The 21,985-nt window shown below is 42.9% G+C and overlaps 1 protein-coding gene across 9 annotated transcripts in view; it reads right to left on the minus strand.

The window, feature by feature from the left end:
- Window positions 1-21,985, minus strand: part of atp2b1a (ATPase plasma membrane Ca2+ transporting 1a) — a 60,196-nt gene that overhangs the window by 27,856 nt on the left and 10,355 nt on the right. For 5 of the 9 annotated variants that reach the window (XM_052509220.1, XM_052509215.1, XM_052509223.1 and 2 more), the window contains exons 2-8: window positions 17,129-17,578; window positions 9,279-9,476; window positions 7,455-7,712; window positions 6,691-6,816; window positions 4,401-4,568; window positions 4,216-4,260; window positions 2,337-2,369 (exon numbers count right to left, since the gene is read on the minus strand). In XM_052509220.1, the coding sequence (XP_052365180.1) occupies window positions 2,337-2,369; window positions 4,216-4,260; window positions 4,401-4,568; window positions 6,691-6,816; window positions 7,455-7,712; window positions 9,279-9,476; window positions 17,129-17,315 (1,015 nt within the window). In that variant the 5' untranslated portion in view covers window positions 17,316-17,578. The remainder of the gene's footprint in view (window positions 1-2,336; window positions 2,370-4,215; window positions 4,261-4,400; window positions 4,569-6,690; window positions 6,817-7,454; window positions 7,713-9,278; window positions 9,477-17,128; window positions 17,579-21,985) is intronic. The other 4 variants (XM_052509221.1, XM_052509218.1, XM_052509222.1 and 1 more) reach the window with 2 other exon arrangements.

The following is a 21,985-nucleotide window of genomic DNA, read 5'->3' on the forward strand; positions in this document are numbered from 1 at the left end:
TTTCTGCCTACCTGCCTCATGTTCAGCAGGCAACAAGCGCAAACTAAGATTTTGAAACAGGATTTACAGGTACAACTTACAATCAAATGGCCCATTGTCATTTTTCTATTTCAAAACATTTCTTACTTCATGACTACTGACCATAACCTGATTACTGTTCATTTTTGTATGTTCATTTAAAAAAGCAAATCACTGCACAACCGTTAAAGCAAACAAACTTTGGACATAGAAGTTGAGGGAGGCGGGGTTGAGATAAGCAAGTTGGAAAATCAATGACTAGTAGTTCCATCTCTCCAGTCCTTTTGTGTGATTCAATAAGGAGTCATTTTCAAAGAGACTTAACAGGGTGCCATATTTTTTGCAAACCTTTTCTTTAGGCTTTGGCTTCGATTCACAGAGGAGTACTTTTGGAAGGCATCGCAATTTTGAGTCCGGTCCAAAACGTAATTTGGTAGGAATCTAATTACCATATTCCCACTCAGCGAGCCGCAGCCCTGGATTCTGTGGAATCCGCTGGGACATTGGCCAGACAGACACCATTTCAATTCCTCTAAAGCCCCCTTCCCTCCCGGGTTTGAAAACGTCAGCAGACACCTTGACTCATCTGACCAAGTAACATAGAAGACGCTGAGCCCCTGGTCTGACGGTGAACAGGCGGGCTTGGCAGGCCAGCAGGGCTGATCTCTTACCCAACTCTCCAAATGATAAAATCATTATCTCTCTCCCAGCCCTGGACTGACTGAACAGTCATTATATACCGTCTGTCTCTCTCCCAGCCCTGGACTGACTGAACAGTCATTATATACAGTCTGTCTCTCTCCCAGGCCTGGACTGACTGAACAGTCATTATATACAGTCTGTCTCTCTCCCAGCCCTGGACTGACTGAACAGTCATTATATACAGTCTGTCTCTCTCCCAGCCCTGGACTGACTGAACAGTCATTATATACAGTCTGTCTCTCTCCCAGCCCTGGACTGACTGAACAGTCATTATATACCGTCTCTCTCTCTCCCAGCCCTGGACTGACTGAACAGTCATTATATACCGTCTGTCTCTCTCCCAGCCCTGGACTGACTGAACAGTCATTATATACCGTCTGTCTCTCTCCCAGCCCTGGACTGACTGAACAGTCATTACATACTGTCTCTCTCTCTCCCAGCCCTGGACTGACTGAACAGTCATTACATACTGTCTCTCTCTCTCCCAGGCCTGGACTGACTGAACAGTCATTACATACTGTCTCTCTCTCTCCCAGGCCTGGACTGACTGAACAGTCATTACATACTGTCTCTCTCTCTCCCAGGCCTGGACTGACTGAACAGTCATTACATACCGTCTCTCTCTCTCTCCCAGCCCTGGACTGACTGAACAGTCATTACATACTGTCTTTCTCTCTCCCAGCCCTGGACTGACTGAACAGTCATTACATACTGTCTCTCTCTCTCTCCCAGCCCTGGACTGACTGAACAGTCATTACATACTGTCTTTCTCTCTCCCAGCCCTGGACTGACTGAACAGTCATTACATATCACCAATCGATTCTATCCCCAGGCTCCTCCCTTGCTGATGCCAGGAGCCACACAGCCAGCATCTGCAGGATGGGTGCCACAATATTCCCAGGTGGTGTGTTCTGCATTTACACAGCCTGTAATCCCAGACTGAAGGATTATTCTGCTCACTCCTGGCAAAGAGAGAATCTGTGCACAAAGGAGCAGCGCCAGGACCTCAATGAACAGGCTCCGCTAGCTAACAGCACAGCTGCCGCTCTGTAGACACTGGCTGACTCAATGGACTTTAGAGAGCTGGGTCTCACGGTCGTACAATAGCATGACGCTGAACAGCTGACAAGGTCTATGAGTACTATAGAATGAAGGCTTCAGATTGGACAGCTAAGAGAGAGAAAGAGGGAGTGAGAAGGCCAAAAAGAAGATGCTCTTCCCCAAGATTGTTACAGGACTGTAATCTCCTCGCTAAATCGCCATAGCTGAATTCAACAGCACCTGCCGCTAAATTTTTGGCGAGGCAAGGGAGAGAGGGCAAGAGAGAGAAGGTAACATACTGGCCCAGACTAGACAATGAATGGACCAGTCACGGGCACGCACACTCTGACCCACAAGGCCACAGAGTAGCATGGGGAAACAACCTGACCCGATACAGATTAAGCTACTTCTACTGACACCAGGCTAAGCGACAGATCAAGGTTGAACTAAAATCCAATACTGTTAAATGGGCTGAGGAGAAGGCAATAATGTAGAGCAAAACAGATCAAGGTACTGTAGCAGCGTGCAACCAAGTCAAAAGGAAATGAAAACGCACTCCGGCCTGTTACACTCACCTTTCTTGCGGTTTTCGGCTGCTCCATCTTGCTCTGTGGATGGAAAGTTAAATCCAGAGGAATAGAGTCAGTCACTTATTGGGGAGCAACTTGCAAACGGCTGCAATTCTGACCCATTTAATATACTTCCAATTATGTAAATCTCCCATTTTGATTTGATACCGTGAGAGATGCCAGTAATTTTTATGAGAAGCCAAACAGATGAATGCTGGGATTGCATTATGACACGCACATTCTAAATCAGCTCCTCCAGCCAATAGGCCATTCTTACACCTTCGCCTCATACCAAACAAGTCCACACACACAATAGAACTACAGCCAGCCACTTTCATCATACACAAACACACCGAAAGCCTGAATTGATCCACATCCTACTAAAGTATATTAACTTGTTTCAAAACCCTGAAACGTATGCACACATACTTTTGTGTATGTGGAAACCCCTTCAAATAAATTGATTTGTATATTTCAGCCACACCCGCTGCTGGCAGGTGTATAAAATCCAGCACACCGCCATTCAATCTCCATACATAGACAAACATTGGCAGTGGAATGGCCGTACTGAAGAGCTCAGTGACTTTCAACGTGGCACAGTCATAGGATGCCACCTTTCCAACAAGTCAGTTCAAATTTCTACCCTGCTCGAGCTGCCCCAGTCAACTGTAAGTGCTGTTATTGTGAAGTGGAAACGTCTAGGAGCAACAAAGGCTAGGCCACACAAGCTCACAGAACGGGACCGCTTAGTGCTGAAGCGAGTAAAAATCATCTGTCCTCGGTTGCAACTCGCACTACCAAGTTCCAAACTGCCTCAAAGCAACGTCAACACAATAACTGGTTTCCATGGCCGTGCAGCCTCACACAAGCCTAAGTTCACCATGCGTAATGCCAAGCGTCGGCTGGAGTGGTGTAAAGCTTTCACTGCCATTGGACTCCGGAGCAGTGGAAACACATTCTCTGGAGTGACGAGTCACACTTCATCATCTGGTAGGCTGACAGATGAATCTGGGTTTGGTGGATTCTAGAAGAACACCACCTGCTCCAATGCATCATACCAACTGTAAAGTTTGGTGGAATAATGGTCTGGGGCTGTTTTTCATAGTTTGGGCTAGGTCCCTTAGTGCCTGTGAAGGAAAATCTTAACGCTACAGCATACAATGACATTCTAGACGATTCTGTTTCCAACTTTGTAGCAACAGTTTGGGGAAGGCACTTTCCTGCTTCAGCAGGACAATTCCCCCATGCACAAAGCGAGGTCCATACAGAAATAGTTTGTCGAGATCTGTATTGAAGAACAAGACTGGCTTGCACAGATCCCTGACCTCAACCCCCATCAAACACATTTTGATTCCACCATCTGATGGAAAGCCTTCCCAGAAGAGTGGAGCCTGTTATGGCAGCAAAGTGGGGGACCAACTCCATATTAATGCCCATGATTTTGGAATGAGATGTTCGACCAGCAGGTGCCCACATACTTTTGGTCATGTAGTGTATACATACACACACACGGCCTTGATTGAATAGAACTACAACTGCTGAACAAAGAATGGCAGAAGGCACTTGGCTATATGTAGAACAAACACTAACAGCATATATCCCATCGTGAGCTGAAAGCACTCAATACAAGTCTGTCGACTGCACAGGCACAGCAGCATTGAACACGGCAACAAGTGCTAAAGTAAAGCCTTGCCAACTATTCCCATTGAAGCAGCAGCTCTCCCAAAATAAGTCCCACCACAGCTGAGACCTGACCTGTGCTCAGCTTAGCTCTCGTTCAAACCTCTCTCTCCTCTGTCAGCTCAGTGCCGTCTGCTCTGCTGTGTGAGTAAGTGATTAGTGGTGCTGCCGTGTACAGCCCAGACAGAGGCCACTGATTCTCTACCTGTCTGACTCTGCTTTCTCACACTTCTCTGCACATCAACTGCATCTATAGAAATTCAACAACAGACTGTTGAGAGGAAAACTTTGTTCTCTGTGACAGGCAAAGGCATAATAAAATGATAAAAAAGCAAGGGTAGAGAACAGAATCATGAATGTATTCCGCCGCGCTCTGAAATGTCAACATACTTTTCTTCTCTTTCTTCTCCTTCTTCTCCTTCTTCTTAGCCTCCTTCTCCTCCTCATCATCGTCGTCTTCCTCAGAGGCGCCCAGTAAAGCGAAGATTATTCCAGTTTGAGAGTTCTCACCCACGGCTGTGACCAGCATTTTGCCGGAACCCTCCATGACGTGAGTGCCTGCAGAGGGTAAACAGAGGGGGAGGGTGAGGTAGTGCCGCCATAGACATACAACTAATGCTTACACTGTATAAGGCCTCTGCTAGGGCTTTTCCTTACTATTACTTAACTAAAGCCATGCAGACTAGGACTATGCTAACATTTTCCATTACAGTACAATTCTATGGAGAGAGAGAGAGGAATGTGGATGTTTGCAGTCCTAGATGCTGATTCCTGTGGTAAAGTGAATAAACCTGGGAGACACAGATAAGCATGATGTTTGAACCTGCCTGCAGATACTGCAGATAGAGAGGAGAGGTAGGGCCAAAAAGGCAGGCGCCTAGCTAATGCTACAGTGTAAATGCTAGGTGTTCCCCTGACTATTACTCAGCTAATGCTACAGGCACCAACATTCCCCCTTACAATTACATGGACAGTGCAGTGTGCCCTGCCTAGCTCTGTTGCTCCCGGTATTATGTATCTGCTATAAATTGCTACTGATAGTAAGGAATATTTTGGATGTTTCCAGTCCTGGGTCTGGATTCGGGAGCCTGTAGTCATTGTGAGTAAATCTGAGCGGAAAAACTGTAGACCTATATTTACAGCTAAATATGGAGAGCATACAAAATGTAATAAAGTGTATCACGTTCTGGAATGGCATTGCAAAAGCAGAGTCGAGCCTCAAATACTCGTCTTGGATGATAGCACACAAACACATTCGCACACTCCCAGCCTTTAATCAAAAGCCAATTGTGAGCCTCAGTGAATTAATGGAAACATGAGTCCCACAACACAACAGTAGCTTTCTCCAGAGTTTAACACCCACAACTGAGACAGAAGTGCATTAAGAGCTCCCCATGCCTGTGTTAATTAATTAGGCAGGGGCTGGTCTGAACTAGGTGGGATGATGATACAGACTACAGGCTCTCTTGGAGGAGAGACCAAAGGGGGCTGGGAGAGGCAAACAAGCACTTTTACAATCCCTCCTTGGGGATCTGACCATAAAAAGGCCTTTTATTAAAGGATCAACGTGCCTTCATAAAATGGGATTAGGGACAAGATGAGCAATACCTTCGGATGGCAAAATAAAACAGGGTTTAGAGGTAGGTAGGTATATATATTTCCCAGCGCTCAAGTAGTCCTGGACCTACACCATCAAGTCCACAATCAGGAGTTCAGAAATATGCATTTTCAAACAGACAATCAACAAAATATGGGTTTTAAACTATTTCATCTGCATTTTATATTGAAAGTCGGTGTTGCTTTGCTTCAATAGTCAGAAAATACATTAGTGCAACACAGTCGGCAGAAAAATCGCTTCATTTTCATCAGATGATAACAGAAGTGCAACGCTATTTGACTAGCACCCACATAAGTAAATGAGTTGACAATTATGATATATATATTTTTTTGCAAAAACCATACATGGCCATCATATTTCTAATATTGATCATAAAATGTAGCCAGCTACATTTCCTAATGTTTTTCTTGAAGTTAATATAGCATTTTACCTGAGAAACGTAGGCTTGACCAAGAAAAGTAGCTACACATCAGTCAGAGCACTGTCTGCTGATTGACATTGGTGAATTGATTCTCATCAAAGTGGAGAAGTGCAACTGAAGCACACCAGTCTGATGCAGAGCAGAGATTACAATAAGCAGCATTTCAAATCTGCCTTTACAAAACACACAAAGATATTTCTTATGAGTTTTATCTTTATGGAAAACGCTGAATTACCTGACGGTACTTCTGGACTCAAGCTCAGAATATTGCTGGATACTGCCTGCATACCCCATTCCATGACACAGTCAGAACATCTATCAAGGGCCTGGCCTTCTATTCCACTTGCAAAAATGGCTTATTCCACAATTAGGGTTGGGGTACCTGGCCTTCTATTCCAGTTGCAAAAATGGTTTATTCCACTATTAGGGGTGGGGTACCTGGCCTTCTATTCCAGTTGCAAAAATGGTTTATTCCACTATTAGGGGTGGGGTACCTGGCCTTCTATTCCAGTTGCAAAAATGGTTTATTCCACTATTAGGGGTGGGGTCAAATCTAGGCCAGGAAACTGATCTACAACCACCATGAGTTTCATAGTATAAGAAAACAAGCAAAGGCAGAAGAACAAGAATAGAACAGCTACCTGACAACAGCATGGGGTCTCTTTCCAGCGTTTTCTTGACGTGGTCCGACTCCCCTGTGAGGGAGCTCTCATCGATTTTGAGGTCATTTCCTTGAATAAGAATACCATCCGAGGGCAGGAGATCACCTGGGAGACACAAACAGAAAAAAATATTCCTTAATGAATTCACAAGACGTGTGGCTGAAAACAGAATACATTACACACTCTGGTAAATTCATCCTCGCCAATAACAGATAACTGGGCCCTAAATGTCTTCCTATGTAGTGGACTTCTTATTATTTTTTCTCCCCAATTTCGATCTTGTCTCATCACTGCAACTCCCCAACAGGCTCGGGAGGCAAAGACCGAGTACGTCCTCCAAAACATGACCCGCTAAACCACGCTTCTTAACACCCGCCCACTTAACCCGGAAGCCAGCCGCACCAATGTGTCAGAGGAAACGTTGTTCAACAGACGACCGAAGTCAGCCTGCAGGCGCCCGCCCCACCACAAGGAGTCGCGAGAGTGCGATGGGCCAAAGCAAGCACCTCCAGCCAAACCCTCCCCTAACACGGACGATGGTGGGCCAATTGTCCACCGCCCTAAGGGACTCCCAGTCACGGCCGGTTGTGACACAGCCGGGGATCGAACCCGGGTCTCTAGTGACGCCCCGGGTCGCCATAGTGGACTACTTTTGACCAGGGCCCATGGGGCTCGGGTCAAAAGTAGTGCACTTCGATAGGGAATAGGGTGCCATTTGGGACGCAGAAAGAGGTCCCTCTTACCGTATTTTATTTGTGCAACGTCGCCGACCACAATCTCAGCCACGGGGATTTGGATGACTTGGCCGCCGCGGACAACGGCAAACTTCTGCTCTTGTTCGATGCGGCTCTGCAAGCCGCGGAATTGCTTCTCTTTGCTCCAGTCGTTGAACGCTGTCACCAGCACCACGCAGACGACCGACAGCAGGATGGCGGCGCCTTCGATCCAGCCCGCCTCTGCCTCACCATCATCCTCCACCCCTCCAGCTGCACTCCCACAGTCTGCATAAGGATCAAAGCACACAGTTACTGGGATACACTGCCAGGTGTCTAAGAGACTAAATCTGAACACATATCATTAAATGCTGGTAATTAAATAGTAAACGGGTGACAACCAGGCCCAGACGGCATTGCCGTCCACAGATTTTAAATTTAAATAAACTATCCCTCTGCAGTGAATTTAAGTCAAAATACAAATCAAATGTACACAGTGCAGTACAATGGACACCTGCAGTGCCTTCAGAAAGTATTCACACCCCTTGACTTGATCCACATTCAGTTGTGTTGGAGCCTGAATTTAATTGAGTCACTGGCCTAAACACAATACTCCATAACATCGAAGTGGAAATATGATTTTAGAATGAATTCAAAATGAAAATCTGAATTGTCTTGAGTCAATAAGTATTCAACCACTTGTTATGGAAAGACTAAATAAGTTCAGGAGTAAAGATTTGCTTAATAAGTCACATTAAAAGTTGCATGGACTCACTGTGTGCAATAGTGTTAAATATGATATTTGAATTACTACCTCATCTCTGTACCCCACACATACAGATAATTGTAAGATCCCTCCGGCAAGAAGTGAATTTCAAACACAGATTCAACCACAAAGACCAGGGAGGTTTTCCAATGCCTAGCAAAGAAGGAGACCTATTGGTGGATGGGTACAAATAAAATAAAAAGCAGACATTGAATATCACTTTGAGCATGGTGAAGTTATTAATTACACTATGGATGGTGTATCAATACACCCAGTCACTACAAAGATACAGGCGTCCTTCATAACTCAGTATCCGGAGAGGAAGGAAATCGCTCAGGATTTTCACCATGAGGCCAATGGTGAGTTCATTTTTATTTAACTAGGCAAGTCAGTTAAGAACAAATTCTTATTTACAAGGATGGCCTACCCCGGCCAAACCTGGACAATGCTGGGCCAATTGTGCTCCACCCTATGGGACTCCCAATCACGGCCAGATGTGATGCAGCCTAGATTCAAACCAGGGACTGCAGTGACGCCTCTTGCACTGATGCAGTGCCTTAGACCGCTGCACCACTCGGGAGCCCAAAGTCTCGGGAGACTTAAACCAGTTACAGAGTTTAATGGCTGTGATAGAAGAAAACTGAGGTTTGGTCAACATTGTAGTTACTCCACAATACTAACCTAAATGACAGAGTGAAAAGAAGGAAGCCTGTACAGAATAAAATAGTCCAAAACATGCATCCTGTTTGCAATAAGGCACAATAGTAAAACTGAAAAAAATGTGGCAAAGAAATTAACTTCATGTCCTGAATGCAAATCATTACGTTTGGGACCCTTTGTTCAGATCATTAACAAATAAATAATTAAATCCATTTTAATCCCACCTTGTAACAAAATGTGGAAAAAGTCAAGGGTGTGAATACTTTCTGAAGTCACTGTAGGTGGTTTACAAACTATCACGGTGATCCAAAGGGCTCCGATTTAAAAAGAAAACATCTGAGCCAGCACAGGATGGTCAGACAACCACAGAGTTAACTCCACTACTGCCTAGGCATCAAGTACAAGTCGTAAATAGAGGTGTTGCTTACGTTCTCTTTCGGCATCTGGAGGTCTATAGAAAGAAAGGCCTAATGAAACTATGGCTGCCACTTCCAGGATAATCAGTGTTACATCTTGCAATGCTTCCCAAACTAATTGAAGAAATGTTTTGGGCTTTTTCGGAGGTATTAAGTTCTGCCCGAACACTTCTTTTCTTTTGTCGATGTCTGCGGGCTGCCCACTTAAACCTGGGAGAAAGAGAGCGATAGATGGAATTAGATTAAGACAGTACATTTGTGTTTCTACATTTTCTTAGTTTAACATTGAGATATACATTTGACAACCATTACCATACCCACAGACAACAAGTCTGGGGGAAAATAATGGCAATATCCAATGTCCCATTAACCTCATCAACAACCATGCATGTAGGAATTTGGTGAATGAATTAAATTAAAATAGCCAGGATCAGAAAGACGGAATAGATTCAGTGAATACCAACCCAAATGGTCAGAGAGCCGTATTCTGTGGCAGGGCTCTTGAAGCAACAATGCCACTGGGCGACAATACACATTCTACTTCTGAAAAATAACAGGTCAACCGACGCCTCAGTCTCAGATTTTTCCAGGGTAGAATTCCAGGATATAAAAATAAAAATCGAGGAGTCACACAAGTGACTTTCCCCTGTCAATGATTGATAACTGGAGATGCAGTGATCATTTTGACATTCAGACAGTCACAGCAAGGCCCGATTATTGTCTCACTTTCAACGTGACAAGGCCCGACTGCTCTGCAGACCCATTCATTTATGTGCAGAGAGCATTCCGCTTGCTGTACCACTCACTCAAATGGCTGCTCTCCACAGTCAAAGGAGGGCGGTCAGATTCAAAATACCTTTATACATTTGATGTGGCTTTTTCGACCTCTATTTAAGCACACTGAACTGTGGAGGCAGCTAGAGAGAAAGACAGAGAAGAGACTAATCAAAAGTGATCTGGGAGATAAATTGGGAGGTTTTAAGCAGGCTCTAAGAGCGCAACAGAGAGACTAGAGAGAGATAGCTAGAGACAGACAGACATGGACTAATGAAGAGTGGGAGACTAGACTGGGAGGCTGTTGGGAGGCTGTAGGGAGTCAGTCGGGAGGATGAGGCTCCCAGTCTAATGAATGGAGACCGAACAGCAGCAGAAGGGTCAGCAAGTGCTCAGAGTCTGCAGGCAAGCACTGAGCAATGACATCACGTGTAGCAGTGGGTAATTAGTCAGCATTGCAGAGCAGCAGTGGTGTGGAGGAGGAGAGGAGTGAAGGATAGAATGGAGGAGAAGGTGCATGCACACCTGCTGAGATACGATTCTCTGCCAAAAGGAGCTGTCAGAATCAACTTTTGAACATGCTACTGCAACATCCAGTGTAATGTTTCAAGCACTAGAGACGGGGCAATTTGGCCATGTCAAGACCACTCTATTCACAGTATTACATCAAACCCCTGGTGGAAAGCATGCTGGAATTCACCCCACAGAACAACAAGTAGTGAGCAATAGAGTAGAATATTGCGCTGCTGCTCAAAGCCTACTTACAGCAATTAGCCTATAATGTAAACCCCATGATATTAGTCATTTGACTGATCGTTTCCAGATTTTAAAAAAAGGACGTTTTAAAGCTGCTGTCTATGTGTGCATCAAACTGTATCTCTTAATAAATGTATATTTCTGTGTGTGTTTACACGTTAAAGTAGTGTGGGTCGAGGGGCAGCAATGCAGTCTCTCGCCCCCAGTGTGTGTGTGTGGATGAGGTGCCGCCGCTGCTGAGGACTCACCGTTTACAGCTTGATCATTCCACCCCCCCATCCCCACATGAGTGAAATAAACATTAGTGACAAGAGAATGATTTAGGCAAGAGGACGTATGACAAAACAAAAGGTTGAAATCATGTTAGAGTTGGAATCACTTAGCTAGTCCATCACCAGTCACCCACGCGGCTATTCATTAACTCTTTAATAATCTACTTGTCCCCGCTTAACCCCTCCAAGTACTGTCCTATTCTGCCGACTCTGGTTTAAAATTAGCCCTCTGGACTTCACTCGTGGTGCAGGTGGTAAAATTATTTGGGCAAAACAGCTGTGGCTACATGATCTCCGCAGACAGAGAGAGGAGACATCTAGAATAGCTTCCCCTGGCAGGCGTCCATCTTTATAACAAACCTGCTACTTCTAGTTCAGTAAAAGTCCTCCAGCAGCCCCAACAGCCCACATTTTAGTTGTAGACTGGCACAAACATACCTCATTCAACTCATTTAGCGCTTGACAATTATTTGACAAGTTGAATCAGGTGTGCTTGTCCAGGGCTACAATAAAAATTATTACTGTTTGGGGTCTGGAGGAATGGAGTCGTATTAGACTATAGACCAGGATTCTCCAACCCTGTTCCTGGAGAGCTACCCTCCTGTAGGTTCACTCCAACCCCAGTTGTAACTAACCTGTAACTAACAAACCTTATCAACCAGCTAATTATTAGAATCAAGTACACCGTGCACTAGAGTAGGGTTAGAGTGAAAACCTACAGGACCATAGCACTACACAGCTTATTCAAATAACCAACTCATCATCCAGCTTTGACTATTTGAAATGAGCTGTGTAGTGCAATGGCAAAACCCAAAACATGCATCCAGCTTTGACTATTTGAAATGAGCTGTGTAGAGCTATGGCAAAACCCAAAACATGCATCCAGCTTTGACTATTTGAAATGAGCTGTGTAGTGCTATGGCAAAACCCAAAACATGCATCCAGCTTTGACTATTTGAAATGAGCTGTGTAGTGCTATGGCAAAACCCAAAACATGCATCCAGCTTTGACTATTTGAAATGAGCTGTGTAGAGCTATGGCAAAACCCAAAACATGCATCCAGCTTTGACTATTTGAAATGAGCTGTGTAGAGCTATGGCAAAACCCAAAACATGCATCCAGCTTTGACTATTTGAAATGAGCTGTGTAGTGCTATGGCAAAACCCAAAACATGCATCCAGCTTTGACTATTTGAAATGAGCCGTGTAGAGCTATGGCAAAACCCAAAACATGCATCCAGCTTTGACTATTTGAAATGAGCTGTGTAGTGCTATGGCAAAACCCAAAACATGCATCCAGCTTTGACTATTTGAAATGAGCTGTGTAGAGCTATGGCAAAACCCAAAACATGCATTCAGCTTTGACTATTTGAAATGAGCTGTGTAGAGCTATGGCAAAACCCAAAACATGCATCCAGCTTTGACTATTTGAAATGAGCTGTGTAGTGCTATGGCAAAACCCAAAACATGCATCCGGGGGGCCCAGGACAGAGTTTGGGAAGCCCAGCAATAGACAGGAGCAAGAAAAGTTCTCATTTGACAATCTTGCCCTAACAATTAGGAAACATACTTTGTGTTCCATCAGCATTCTGCGCAAAGTCTATCAGAGATTCTGTGTCAGACATAGCCTTGGTTTCAAAAGAGAACGATACTAGCAAGACTGACACAGCTTAAAAAGTACAAGTAGGTTCAAAAACAAAACACGATGAAATCACCAATAACCAGAGACAAACCCAGAAGTGATCAATCAACTGCCCTGCTGAAGGGACTTTAAAGCCAGAGATAACAGGTAAATCAATCTGCAGGCAGATGGTATTACAGCACTCCCACGAGATTTATCACCAGATAAATGTAGTAGCACCCAAAATATGTCTACTCTGAAGAGTTTGAACAATAGTGAAAGAAGGAGCAGGCAATCTGAGAAGATTCGGGGATTGCATTAGCTTTCAGAAATCAAAACGCAGACCATCAATCTGCATTTGAAACCTTTTCACCTGTGTTTTAGATTGAAAGTGTCCTTGTTTTTTGCTTCGATAGTGATTAGGGGTGAGCAACTACAGATGCATTCAGCAGAAAATGGCTACAATTTGATCAGATGACAACTGAAGTGCAATGCTATTTTGGCTAGAAGCCACACAAGTATATTAGCCTTTTTGCTAAAATAATGCATGGCCATCATATTTCAAATGTTTATAAAAGAAAGTAGCCAGTTAATATTACATTTTACGGAGAGAGAAAAAGAAAACCAAAAAAAGTAGCTACACATCAGTCTGAGCGCTGTCTGCTGATAGAATGGCCGTTCCTGAATGCAGAAAATTGATTGGTCTGACGATGAGCCAAGATTTCTCATCCCAGTGGAGAAGCGCAAACACATAATGAGTATGAAGATGAGCAGAAATGACAATAAGAAGCATTTCAGAGCTGCATTTTACAAAACACAAGATATTTCTTACATTTTTTATATTTTGTTTCCTGTGTGAAAAACAACTCTGCATTAACGCGTCCCTTAAGTTTGGCAATAATATTGTTGATCAGGAGCAGAGCTTTCTCAAATTCAGCTTATACAGAAGAATATAGTTAAGGGACAGAAGAACAGTCTGTTCAGTGCTGAAATAATAGTGGGAAACATCCTTGGGAATTATGTTGGTCCTTCTGTAGCACAGTTGGTAGAGCATGGCGCTTGTAACGCCAGGGTAGTGGGTTCGATTCCCGGGACCACCCATACGTAGAATGTATGCACACATGACTGTAAGTCGCTTTGGATAAAAGCGTCTGCTAAATGGCATATATTATATATTATGTTACTGGCTCTAGTAAAAGGAGAAAGATGGTGGTTACAGTGTAGAAAATAGCCTTGTGGAGGTCTGGTGAGTACATATAGTATTCTGGCCTAAATATAGTGACATTCAAGGGTTATAGGAAGGCCTGCTCCCTTTAAAATAAAATGTCAATGCTGTCCCTAGTAATACTGTAACCAGTAAAGAAATGATTATTTTCCAAATAAAAGCTGGAAGTGGACAAAAGATTAGTTTAAGTACTGGGATTTAGAATGGAGAAATGGCCTACTAACTAATTAGCAATCCTCTTTCGATTGTCAAGCTGGCAGTAATCTTAAATGACAGCTTCATTTCCTGGGCCAATAGTGAATGAGCTGATTGAAATACATGTGTTAAAAACTCTGGGCCACCCAGCCAAGTAGTGGAGCTGCTGCACTGCACACGCTGTGGAGGAAACAATGTGGAGCTATTCTAGCCTATCAGGGGCAGGGTGTCATGTCAGAATGTCCCCAATTCAATTGTCACATTCTGATTGTTTTGACTGTGTTCTGATCGATTGTGACATGTACATTTCTCTGAGACTGAAAATGGTCACAGTTCAATAATTGCACGCGCGTCTGCTTAGGTGGATGGCTGTGCTTGTGCGGCTGTCTCTCCAGACCCTCAATTAGCTAGCTAGCATAATTCGTGGTCAAGCTGATCGAGATGGCTTGGTTGTCAGAGGTGTGCAGTTGTAGCTTGTTTGTATAGCTAAATAAACCCGTAGCTAGCTAATTAAGGCCGAGGGGGTGGAAGAGACAGCCACACGAGCTCAGCCATCCACATAAGCAGACGTGCATTCAAAATTTTCAGGATGTGAGAAATTTTACAAAATGACGTCACAATCGAGTAGAACAGTCAGAGCAATCAGAAAGTGAAAAGGAGAATTGGGAACATTTTTACATGACACAGGGAAGGGCACTACTACAACAAGTTCCTGAACATGCACAAGGCCTAACTCAAATGGACAGATAACCCTACCTGATCTGACCCTCGCTTATCCTTAATAAAACACCAACTGTCATGACTACTTACACTAAAATTGTCTCTAGCTAGCATACAGTACCAGTCAAAAGTTGACACCTACTGGTTTGGTTACTACATGATTCCATATGTGTTATTTCATAGTGCTGATGTCTTCACTATTATTCTACAATGTAGAAAATAGTACATTGTTTTTTAAATGTTCAATGTGTAGGTGTGTCCAAACTTTTGACTGGTACCGTAGATCAAGACAAAATAAATCGACCAACCACAATATCATACAAGGCATGGCCCTGCACAGATCCCCTGCTTTGTCATTACAAGTTCTACAAATCTTACAATTCACCAAAAATTCCCAAACACAAAGTGCTCAAGAAATCCTTGCAATTGACCCATGTACATTAAAACCCCATTTGGAGCCTTACTCTGGCACTTTGACATGGAGCTGGCAGAACAGAATCCAGCTATGACTAGGCCTATATACTTCTGGCTGTTAATGGTCTTGTTTCAACTCACTGAATAAAGGGCAGGAGAGGACACGTACCATAACGGACTGATGTAGGACATGTGGGATCATTCAAGCCTCAAGTATGAGCAGCCTTTCTGTTTGGCATTTCAACCGGTTGACACAGATGCTCGGTTTAGATGATGATCATTGTAAATTTGCTACTGGCACTGTTGCTGTATATAAATCACATTCGCTTGTTTGTTTTTTTACTTTCTTATATCTCACATTTATTTTTTAGTTCAACTATTTTGATATTCAATACTGCACTGCTGGGAAGGTGCAATATTTTAACTTGAATAAAACAATGAGTTTTTAATAGTGAGCGAGTGAGGCTTTTCCTTTATAAAATAATGTCAGCTATGAAAATTATTATATATATATATTTTTTTTTAAATGGATGAAATGGGGCAACCATTGTCCAAATCATTGAAATATTGTATATACTATTATACAAACCTATCTGATGTTCAAACCGACAAACCCCTGTGCCACATCTGAAGTTCAAACCAACTAATGAATGTGGCACAGGGGTTTGTAGAACCTACAAACAGATGTGGTACAGGCCATTCACTAAGAGTACTGAAACAGTGCAGGGCACTGACTGTGGTGGATATGCAGTGCCATTTTAATCTTGGATCAAACAGAAAATCCCCTCCCCCAAGAGTTCACTCCAGGTCATGCTAGCGATTAGGCACAACAACTTCTATGTGGAGACTGGAGAGAGAGCAGTAAACCAATGTATGCAGGAGAGGTTCTACACAGGCAAGTCCCTGATGTAAAGTGACTCTGCACTTTTTCCACACACTTGGCATGGCCAGATCTGCTGAGTGAACAGAGAGGATCAGCGCCTACACACACACAAACACAGGCAGGATATAAAGCAGACAACATGGAACGTCCCTGAGGAACAGAACAGTGGTGCTGCTTACCCGCCTTTTAAAAATAGGATAAATATTGCATTGGTGGTAGGGACTAATATACACACACACTTTAAAAAGCAGTGGCATTTTTCTAGATTAGCTGATACAGGGAGCGAGACATTGCTGGGGAGAGCCCTGAAAGACCTGAGCCCTGGCTACAGCAGGAAGGAACTCTCTCGGACAGACTCTGGTAATAAGTTTTCAACCCTCGTCTCCAGGGCATGGCGAAAGGGGGATAAAAGCATGCCATGCTGCTGGAGAGAGGCAGAGCAGAACGGAACAGGCCAGCAGACCAGTTCCGGAGATGAGCTCATGTCTTGCCCACACCACAACGTTAAACCAGTTACTAGCCGCGCACACCATCCTGTCCTGTCCCCACATGTGGAACATTGACCTGCAGAGTCTGGTACTGTGCCCAGGCAGGCAGCTGGTCTGTCTGAAGCCTCCCTCCACACACCAGAGGTGAAAAAAGAGAGCGAAAGAGATACACAAACCCAGGAATAGCTCAAGGCCTAGACCGGATCAGTGCCACCGTCCCCCCGGCCACCTGTCTACTAGGACACCAGCTTTCCAAGGAAGTGATGCCAAGGTGCTGTGGATGACATGGCCCAATGACATGCATTTTTGCCATGAAACACTTTCATAACCACACGTATCACTAGCATTCACAACTAACATTCACAACTAGCATTCACAACTAGCATTCACAACTAGCATTCACAACTAGCATTCACAACTAGCATTCACAACTGGCATTCAAGAACAACAGATCTAATCCAAATTAAGAGTGATGAAGGTGAATTGGTTGAGAAATAAAATGAGTCGGTATCTACCGTCTACAGGTGACGTTTTCAATCGGGTGCAGAGTCCTTGAACGTCCCCATAACTTTCCCCGATTTTGCCTATTGCCTCTGCCCCCCGCAGTTCCATGAGCGACCGCAAATCCTTTAGCGAGCAGCCAAAGTCCCCATGGTGGTTGGCCGTGGAGTTCTTCACTCCGCTGTAGGAGTTGTTTGCCATAATGTCCCTCTGCGTGCGCACCGTCGGCTACGGTGAAAAATGGCGTCCCAAAGGGAGAGCTAAAATCCTCAGCGAGCGTGCCCAGCAGTAGTTCCCATAAACAGCTACAAGTCCTTCAGAGGATGATGGTGGTGAAATGAGGAGACTCCGGGTAGAAGGACTTGGACAGATCAAAATCCATTTCCCTCAGACCGTGGCCCTATTCTTTCATGTTGACCGAGGTTCACACACACAGACTCAGAGAGAAGACAGCATTCGAGGATCTGAAAGAAGAGGAGACGTACATTTGGTCATTCAGAATTCAAATGGCATGTTTAATTGCAATAATATACTAGCACTTCTGAAAAAGTCACAAGGCAACACACTGATGATATAATCCAAACTATCAGGTAAAGACGCTTGTAGTCGTTCACTTCACAGCACCACTGAAAATAGACTGTAGGAACCACAGGTCACTGGCAAAGACTCAACTTGAAATGCTATCCTTTTGAAGAGAAAATGTTATACTTATTTGAGGCACACCGCCATGGGAAGCAGTCAGCCATTTAAACTCATGGACAAACAGGGCTGACATGTTATTCAACATTAGTATTTTCCTTGAGCCCTATGACAAATGTGCATAAAGGCGGAAGAATTCAGATATGACATTGTTTTAGCACTATCCACTAAGTTTGAACCATATCGCCCGCCGTAGTTAAAGTGCTAATAAATCAGAACAAATCCCCTTTAAATTTTTTTAAATGACCAGCAACTTGAAGCAATAATTTGGAGTATGTCTACTCTGCTAATATCCATTAAAAAACAGACGAAAAAAAGACTGACTTTGCACTATTGAGCAATGTACAATAGTGCAAACTTAGCAAAACAAGTGATTTGTGGTAAGTGTATGAGGGCCACCATCTTTATGCACATCCGCTATTCAGTAATTGCCTTACTGTTAGGTATCAATTTGGCTGCCGACTAACTGACCCTCATTAACTGGTTAACAAACGGTTACATTTTTCACAAATAGTAAAATGTGACAGAAAATACTATCAGAGCTCTTTATATAATGACGAGAAGCTTATTTCAGCGCCCTAACAAAAAGGCAGTCGTCCCAAGGCTGGAAGGCAGGCGACAGAAATGCATTGGGCTTGTTTTGATAAGATTCTGGCGAGAGCTGAACCTCTCACTTAGCCTCTTCCTCTCTGATACTATGCATGCATACAAGGACTGGACATTTTTCATTAAGAGCCTAATGGAAACATGTAACAATAGCAAGCCTATTGTGTTAGTCACAATGCTATAGCCTTTATTTGAACATGCAACTCCTGTAATGTAGCAGCTAATAAGTCATTTTGAAACATTTGCCAAAATGCAATTAGCTGGAAAGCAGCGTTCTAAACAGCACGCCTAATGCGAGGGTCGTTCCATATGTGACAGAGATCAACATATCAGAAACTTAGAAAGAAGGGGACAATATATAACAACGACAAGGATGAGTTGCTTTTACGATTGTGCCGTCGGCTTCCGGACAATGAAAGAAAGTCGATATGAAAACCAATAGAACAGGAGAGAAATGCTGGTTAATGGCATCAGGAAGTCTTTATAAACTAATTGCCTCCACGTTTCTATGGATGGATTTTCGCACGGCTACTTTGAAGCAAGGTAAGACATGCCTCATTATTTGAAGTCAAATGTTAACTTTCAGATAATTACTGCCTCAAGTTCACATTGCAAAGTGGTGGGTGACGCACTGATAGCCTGCCTACCGTTGATGATAGCCTATGGCAAATGGGAGACATACTTTAATTACGAGTTGAAATTGATCTAAGTTTAAACACGCGATTGCATGTAGAATATTTATTTGTTGCGCTTTGTTGACTGGGCTTACAAAAGCACGTTTCACTCCAGTGAGGAGCTACTCTGGCGCTCTCTGACAGGTTGTAAGATATTTTTTTTAGTCTCTGTCTGTTCAGTGAGTTCTCATTAGCAAACAATATTTCTGAGGAACTTGTTTTCAGTTGCTATCGCTTCCACTGGATGTCACCAGCTTTGGAATTTGGTTGAGGTTATTCATTTGTGCAATGAAGAAGTACGGCCATCTAGGAACTGCGTAACACTGTTGGGAGTTGCGCAAGACTTGAAAAGTAGCTTGGCTTGTTGTCTTCCTGTATTGAACACAGATAGACCAGTCTTCAATTTGATCGATTATTAACATTTAAAAATACCTAAAGTTGTATGACAAAAGTAGTTTGAACTATTTTGGCAAAGTTTATAGGCAACTTTAAAATATTTTGTAGTGACGTTGCGCATTTTGGAAGCTGTTTTTTTCTGGATCAAACGCGCCAAATAAATGGACATTTTGGATATATATGGGCAGAATTAATCGAACAAAAGGACCAATTGTGATGTTTATGGGACATATTGGAGTGCCAACAAAAGAAGCTCGTCAAAGGTAAGGCATGTTTTATATTTTATTTCTGCGTTTTGTGTAGCGCCTGCACGGTTGAAATATGCTACCCTCTTTGTTTACTGTTGTGCTATCATCAGATAATAGCTTCTTATGCTTTCGCCGAAAAGCCTTTTTAAAATCTGACATGTTGGCTGGATTCACAACGAGTGTTGCTTTAATTGAGTATCTTACGTGTGATTTAATGAAAGTTTGATTTTTATATCAATTTATTTGAATTTGCAGTGCTGCATTTTCCCTGGCTTTGGGCCAAGTGGGACGCAAGCGTCCCCTATACCATAAGAAGATAGGAACACATTCATATTTTCAATGACGGCCTAGGAACGGTGGGTTAACTGCCTTGTTCAGGGGCAGAATGACAGATTTTTACCTTGTCAGCTCGGGGATTCAATCTTGCAACCTTACGGTTTACTAGTCCAACGCTCTAATCACCTGCCTTACATTGCACTCCACGAGGAGACTGCCTGTTATGCGAATGCAGTAAGAAGCCAAGGTAAGTTGCTAGCTAGCATTAAACTTATCTTATAAAAAAACAATCATAATCACTAGTTAGCTACACATGGTTGATGATATTACTAGTTTATCTAGCGTGTCCTGCGTTGCATATAATCGATGTGGTGCGCATTCGTGAAAAAGGACTGTCGTTGCTCCAACGTGTACCTAACCATAAACATCAATGCCTTAAAATCAATACACAAGTATATATTTTTAAACCTGCATATTTAGTTAATTGTCTGCTGACATTCATTTATTTTAACTAGGGTAATTGTGTAACTTCTCTTGCAACAGAGTCAGGGTATATGCAGCAGTTTGGGCCGCCTGGCTCGTTGCGAACTAATTTGCCAGAATTTTACTTAATTATGACATAACATTGCACAACCTTCAATGTAACAGGAATATTTAGACTTATGGATGCCACCCGTTAGATAAAATACGGAATGGTTCCGTATTTCACTGAAAGAATAAATGTTTCGTTTTCGAAATTATAGTTTGCGGATTCGACCATATTAATGACCAAAGGCTCGTATTTCTGTGTGTTGTGTTATAATTAAGTCTATGATTTGATAGAGCAGTCTGACTGTGCAGTGGTAGGCATCAGCGGGCTCATAAGCATTCATTCAAACAGCACTTTTGTGCGTTTTGCCAGCAGCTCTTAGCAATGCTTCAAGCATTGAGCTGTTTATGACTTCAAGCCTGTCAACTCCCGAGATTAGGCTGGTGTAACCGATGTGAAATGGCTAGCTAGTTAGCGGGGTGCGCACTAATAGCGTTTCAATTGGTGATGTCATTCGCTCTGAGACTTGGGGTAGTTGTTCCCCTTGCTCTGCAAGGGCGGCAGCTTTTGTGGAGCGATGGGTAACGATGCTTCGAGGGTGGCTGTTGTCAATGTGTTCCTGGTTCGAACCCAGGTAGGGGCGAGGAGAGGGACGGAAGCTGTACTGTTACACTGGCAATACTAAAGTGCCTATAAGAACATCCCATAGTCAAAGGTATATGAAATACAAATGGTGTAGAGAGAAATAGTCCTATAATTTCTACAACCTAAAACTTCTTACCTGGGAATATTGAAGACTCATGTTAAAAGGAACCACCAGCTTTCATATGTTCTCATGTTCTGAGCAAGGAACTTAAACGTTAGCTTTTTTTACATGGCACATATTGCACTTTTACTTTCTTCTCCAACACTTTGTTTTTGCATTATTTAAACCAAATTGAACAGGTTTCATTATTTATTTAAGGGTAAATTGATTTTATTGATGTATTATATTAAGTTAAAATAAGTGTTCATTCAGTATTGTTGTTCTTGTCATTATTACAAAGAAAAAAATGTAAACAAAAATTTTAATTAAATATATATAAAAAATATTAATAATACATTTTTTTTAAATAATAATAATAATATTTAAAAAAATATATAAAAAATAAACCAATTTTAAATAAATGTGTAAAAAAAATGTTAAAAAATATATATTTTAAAAAACTCGCTCGATTTATCGGTATCAGCTTTTTTGGGTCCTCTAATAATTGATGTCGGTATCGTCGTTGAAAAATCATAATCGGTCGACCTCTACTATAAACCCCACGAGAAGCACAGGCAAACAGGTGTAGGTGGTCACTACAGTAAAAGCAGAGCTAAACAAAATGTATTGTAGTTAATGTATGATCATTTATGTACCAACGCACATGTAGAGTTCTATAGTCCATTCAACTGGTATAC

Source organism: Oncorhynchus keta, unplaced genomic scaffold (assembly GCF_023373465.1).
Source record: "Oncorhynchus keta strain PuntledgeMale-10-30-2019 unplaced genomic scaffold, Oket_V2 Un_contig_4171_pilon_pilon, whole genome shotgun sequence".
In the NCBI taxonomy this organism is placed as follows: domain Eukaryota; kingdom Metazoa; phylum Chordata; class Actinopteri; order Salmoniformes; family Salmonidae; genus Oncorhynchus; species Oncorhynchus keta.